A 6,462-nucleotide genomic window follows, 5' to 3' on the forward strand; every position below is an offset into this window, starting at 1 on the left:
GTCTCGTGTTGTTGTTGCGCGCGTGTGCGCGCTAGGTTGTGATGAGCTGTCTGTTAGATGTCACAAGCTCCAAAGTTTGAGTTCAGTTCGAACTCCGGCTTTGGAGCGGCATGGACCTACTCTGAACAAAAAGAAAAATTCAGTTCTCCATCGAAATTCAAAGTTAGAAGTCTTGGCGCTTTCCGCCCGTATCATCCGTTTTTCACACGTCTTCTAAGTTCATTACCCCGCAAAACGCCGATCTCTTCCACCTTACCGGTTTAGATCACATCCCTCATCCCGCCGGCAGTATCCCCGGCTCCCTCTCAAACTCAAAACACCGCCGACGCGCATCTCCAGCCGTCAGAAAAATCAACCCCCCCCAACGCTACACGACTCGTCGCGCTCTTTTACGGCCAATCGTAACCGGAGGGCATACACATCTCAGATTCATATTTTCTTTTCCCCTCCCCGAACTGCTGCCGGCCTAGCACCGGCCAGAGTTCCTCAACGTACGGCCGTGCATGACGGTGGACAAGTGCACAGGGCGTGTTGTGCGCGACAGACCCATACGCGCAGCAGTTGCTGCGCACGTGCGGTACTTTGCCAGGATCTCCACGGACCGCAGGTGGCCAGGCTCCCTTGCATAGGTGGTGCCAGCTGCGCCGCATACAGAGGCATCGATTCACTGTAGCACCTCCCTTTCCAGACCCGACGGGTTCCCCTCTGCGTGGCACAGGGGACCTCGTTGACGTGAGTGGGAGCGGGTATCTGGTGAAACTCACGTGTTGTCCACCGTCATGTACGGCCGTACGTTGCGGTAGACATGTGTGGTAGAGAGGTTGGAATCAAGCGCCTTGCTTCCCATCAATCCCCATCGGCATGCCCAATCCTGGAGGAGATGTTGAGCGTATCTGCTGTGGCCTTTGGCCCACCACATCCAGTGAATCCCTCAGCCGTGCGACGCATGTGGGACCAGCGCTGACCCACTCATGATGATCCATTCTGTAAGCTACACACAGTAGATTGTAGCTGCTCACGTCAGCCCTGTGTCATCAACTCCCAAACAGGCCTTTCTCTAATGTCCACCAAACATTTTCATGTGAGATTGCGTCAGCGGCGGGTAGAGTGGCAATGGCTGCACCCTCAATGAAAGGTAGGCTGCATGTGCGCACAAAACTCTCGGCCACATCACAAAGGACCGGTGCTGTCTATAAAAGCCCCACTCCCAATCACGCTGGCCTCTCCTGTCCCCCATCACTTCGTCTCATTCTGCTCCGACTTGCCTTCCCAACGCCTGACACCGCACACACCAACTTCACACGACCAACCTCTCACACCCAACCATGGATGATTCCGAGCAGCCAGGCCTACCAACCTCAAGATCTCCTGCTGAAGACCCTCCTCGCGCAATGTCATCCACTCCACCTCCGAGTAAGGAGACTTTTTCCTGTCTAGCTAGCCACTTGATCCTGATTGTCTTGTGTCTATGTTTGTCATAGCCGAATATGAAGTTGAGCAGAACCTCCCGCCCAAACCACTCCCCGCACTGTCTTTCACACAATTTGCACTCCAGTCGGCCTTTGGTGCACCCCAGCGTTTGTTAAATCCTGAGGAATCCATCCTTTGCACTGAAATCCAAGAAATTACCCCGGAAGAATTCAGTCGTTCTATTGAAGCTGCCGCCCGCTCAACCGAAGAGATCCTTTCCCTTAAGCTTCCCCGCAGCTGTAAACGTATGGCAGAAGAACTTGCAGCTTCTCTCTCCAAAAGAAAACACCGTCAGCCCCTTCAACATCCCCCCTTGCATCATTGCTGTTCGCTGTTCACTGACACCTCTCTACCATAGGATGTGAAGCCACAGGTGTTGTTTCTGACAATGAGGACATCAAAATCACCGACCTCTCCCGAGCCGGCCCCTCAACCGCCAACAAGACTTCCAAATCGCGCCAAAAACCTCGTTCAAGCCGTAAGCCACGCTCCACATCCACCAAGGCCGTGAATCTGCTCGCCAGCAACCCAAATAACCCATCGATTGCGTCGGACACGGGCACACGTGACATTTCCAACCTTCCTCCTGATCGCATGGCCCCAGCTTCCGCGACTGGCTACCAATCTTTGGCTGGAGTGAGACAACCTCTGACCTCTACACCCCAGACCAGCACGCCGCTCCCGGACATGAACATTGGTGAAACGCCAAGCACTACGGTACTTTCAGGTGCCAGAACTTTTGAGCCATGGTCTCCTCTCACGTCGCCTGCTTCAAGCAATTCCACCCGGAATGCGGTACCGCAAATCGGAACTGTGACATCACCCGATCAAACTTCTCCCAATTCACCTTTGCAACCAAATGACAATCAAAGCGGGCAACGTGCATCTCCTGCTTTGTTCAACCCCGCGAGTCGCGAAGCTAGTCCTCTTGCCTCGGAGCAGCGTCCAGTACAAACCTCCACCGCAACCACCAGCGCTATCGCCGGTCAGCCACACGATGCCACCCCAGACACGGCTGCGGGAAAGCTTACAATCATCAAGTTCGACACAATCCGCGCGCACATCATCAGCATCCACAATACCTTTGAAGGCACTAAACCTTCTTGGGCAAAATATTGCACTACTTGGGAATCACTAGCGCCCTTGCTTATCAATTGCGCACACGCCATCCAACCTCAAAGTCCCATCGCGCCATCAATCCACCACTTGCAACGCACAGCCTGCTCGTACACTTCATGGATTGAGAGTATCACATCACTGGGTGAGTTTATAGTTGATTCAAGGTCCCTTCTGCCCAGTCATTTAAACAACCCTCCGTTTTTTCTCAGCTGCACAGTTTTTAGCGCCGTCACAACATGAGCAATGGTATTGCCCAGATCAGATTGACTTTCCCAAGCTGACCAGTTTTGGCGACAAGGAGAAAAATCTCCCACCAGGCTCCTTCATCTCAACGGTTACCAAGACCAATCATCCAGAATCAGTCCTTGTTTGCTGCCTGTTCCGCCTCTTGCACCCGCCACAATACGTGCAAATTGAATGGGCCAGGATTATTGCCGCTTCTGTGGAGTTGATGGCGGACAACCTCTTCAAACCACCTCTAGTCACCTCCAATCCCAGCACCGATCACGTCACTCAGGCTGTAGATGCCCTCTGCTATCTCGACACTGTCAAGAACTCCTCATCCACCTTTACCTCATCGATTGAGAGTGATAACCCTTTGCCTCCGAGCAAGCAGCGTCTCCACTTGGTTGATGTGCTGCACGAATTCCACAATGTCATCATAGATGTTATCATGGCTTACATCATATACCAAACTCACTACCTTCGCGAGGCGCCCTTGAACTCAGCTCAGAAGAAGGCAAACAACCGCGCCAATTGACAGCCCCCTCAGGACACACCCCAAACAACTGTTGCTAGCACTTCTGACAATCCTTCAGACGTAGCTTGCCTCCCCGAAGATGCTGCCCACCACCTCCAACTATATCAAAAAAAACAAAATTATCAGCCACTTATCTATTTAATTGTCCTTGCGGGAGTACGGGGTCTGTTTGTGACATCGAGGGACCACCAGATTGCAGGAACTTCGGCATGTATGTCATTCATCCAAGCGATGTCAATCATCAAACAGCACTCAACAACCATCCACGTGCCCAGGGAACCTATTTGGAAGAATACCTCTGCATATCTGGTCAAGATCTTCTCTCCAATATTCCAGTCACCGGACAAGATCTGCCCCCTTGCTCACATCAAATTGCCTACACGAATTGAGCTCGCAGAGGTGATATCGAATGATTTCCTCAATCAGTGGGAGACCTGGAAACCGAGTTCCCCTTTTCTTCTCCCGCATGCTACTCAGTCTAAGTAAAGGGTCCACGATGGGCCATGTGTTGTGTATTTGCCAGTTATCTCACTCATTTGCTTCCCGTTGTACATACTCTCAAGACCTGTACCTTCTGGTTTTCCACTGCCACCCTTATCACATATGTGTGCCTGTGCCGTCACAAAATGCAGCAGCGCACTAAATCCTCTGACCCTTAGTGGTCCTTGCGCTTCCTATCAAGGCACATGCCCTATGCTCAGGATTACGGTAAGCCTCTGCCAGACGAAAGGAACTGTGAGGATTCCATTTCATAAAATCATGGTCTGGTAGTTTCAGCCCTTGGATGTGTGTCTGAGCAACGCATGCAACCAGAACTGCAGTGCATGGCCTGAATTACCCGCCGTCGAGCTTGAACAGACAATAACAGGGGGTGATAGTAGGAATAGATATTATAATGACCCGGGCAGCGTAAGACTCCTCCACTGAAAAACCCTATCCCAACCAAGTCTTACGCCCTCTTCTCCCTCTTTTGCCTGATCCTCGACGGTTTCTGCCAATCTTTGACTTTGAGCTTGAATCGTGTGCTGGGATGGTTCCTCAAGTTGTAGGGGCTCTTCTGGGAGCGGGTTATCTCTGAAGCGTGCTCCACCTGCCAACAACGCACTGTCAGCCAACAGACTCTGAGACAAAAGCTGACTGCACTCACACCCAACGCAAGTAAGCTGCTTCCCGACAGTGATGCTTGACCTGCCACACCGCCAAACCTGATGTAATCACCTCTTCTAGTAGTCTGAAAGATCCCGTGGGCTTGTGCGCTGTTTGCCGCGAGCATGATTCGACCAAGTTTAGACTAGCCCAATCACCGTCAGCACATGTTCACTTCAGTAGCTCCGGAATAACCAGAAATATGCTGCTTGAAAATGCTGACCTGACTCTTGGCCTGATCCACAACTTCCACAGACCCCACACAGCCAACAATTGGATTGATGTGGACCTTGACAACATAGACCGTGCCGACAGCGTGTGCATGTTGAAATTCGTGAGCAAGAGGAAAGTGTCCCCGGTGAAACTGCCAGTTGAGCCGCTCCACACAAATGACTGGGTGACTGGCTCCAGATCGAACAAATAGTTTGCCAGAAAAAAATAATTGAGTGCAGAAGTTGTATAGTATGGGTGGAACCGTTGCCCCTGAAGACTTGAGGACAACCTCATACTCTTGGTAGGCTGCGAATGAGGATTCAGGAGGGAGCTGATGAGACACAAGGCAAGTTCGGATGTGTAACTCGTCTCCAACACATTCTATCCGGGTGCGATCGGTGTTGGCGAGATGAATATTCCCGGCGACTTCAATCATCTTGATGAGAATCAGGGATTAGTGGGACCTTCAGTCCTCGAAATATTTATGTTGGGCATAAGTCACCCACCTCTCTCTTGTGGTTAGACTGACCAAATTGTGCCCATGCCCGAGCCTCGCCAAGTGTGCCTTTGACCTGGTAAGAAAGGGTCAGATCCACATATTAGCTGTCCTTGATGTACGTCACTGAACAGGTGGATGAATGATTGCATGGGGAAATCCTGGCCCTTCTGCATTTCCCTTTCACTGGTCATGGTCCTGCGTCACATCACATCACCCCCTGACTAATGCTTTGGCTCTTGTAGGCCCGAATTTGGTTGATGGTGGGGTTGTGATGGCTTCTTGCCGGGGCCCCACACCCTTTCACCTTTGGAGCAGTGACGTACCGTTGGCCTTTGTACTCCAGATCTACATGTCCACCCAATTGTACGGCCGTTCATTGTGGTGGACATCCCACCTTGCCTGGGATGGCCAACCGCATCTTGAAATCAGGCTCCAGTGCAGATGTGAAACGCAGGTGCGGCTGCCAGCAGTTTTCCACATGGCGGCAAACTTCTGATAGCTTCTTGCTGCACCATCACACTGGGCTACCCAGCCACGAACTCAAGTCCAATAACAACAGAAACTGGGGAACAGCCTGTTGTAGTACACAGGCTGTTCCCCAGCTTGCCTTATCTGCACCTGGTGTCCCGAAAAGGAGGTGTTCTTTCTTGTGGGCTCATCGGACCCTAAACCCCTCTCTACTCCAACGTCTCAAAAGACAACCGCAGTTGGCCAATTACCTTCCCTCACCATTTGACATCACTGGCAATGCTTGCTGCACATATTCTGCGCGGGCACAGTGGGATCAAGGTTGTGTGATACATTTCCCGGCGCAGAGATATTGACGCCTCACCCGGTGGGTCTTTCAAAATACCCCGGCAGGTATTGTTAAATTGGACATCACAGTTGTCCTCTGTGGGTTGCTTCTTTCATTCGTGCTCGCGAGAGCCACCCGGCACCTCCTGTGGCGGGCACGTGGACTATCACATGACATCGAGATTGTAATGCAAAATTCATCTATCACACTGGGGTTCCCGCAACCCCAACTTTGATGAGGGACCACTACAAGATCCCCCCTTTGGAGCAGAACCTGACCCCAAAAGTCTCACACGTTATGCGGAACCTGGTGTGCACGTCACAGGGGGGGGGGGGGGGGGGGGGGGGCGGGCAAAAGGACACTGTGTTTGGCGGTGGCCATCCTGCCAATTAATTGATCATGAGTGTCTCAAGGTTGCTTGTCACTCAAGGGCTTTTATAAGGGCCGCAGATGACTCAC

The 6,462-nt window shown here is 51.9% G+C and overlaps 1 protein-coding gene across 1 annotated transcript; it reads left to right on the plus strand.

Moving 5' to 3' along the window:
• Window positions 1-1,325: 1,325 nt before the first annotated feature.
• Window positions 1,326-4,061, plus strand: PtA15_3A58 (uncharacterized protein; the record flags this gene model as incomplete). Its single annotated transcript, XM_053167571.1, has 3 exons — window positions 1,326-1,413; window positions 1,892-2,455; window positions 4,009-4,061. 3 exons carry the CDS (start codon window positions 1,326-1,328, stop codon window positions 4,059-4,061), a joined length of 705 nt encoding a protein of 234 aa, XP_053018249.1.
• Window positions 4,062-6,462: the final 2,401 nt, after the last annotated feature.

Source organism: Puccinia triticina, chromosome 3A, assembly GCF_026914185.1.
Source record: "Puccinia triticina chromosome 3A, complete sequence".
Taxonomy (NCBI): Eukaryota; Fungi; Basidiomycota; class Pucciniomycetes; order Pucciniales; family Pucciniaceae; genus Puccinia; species Puccinia triticina.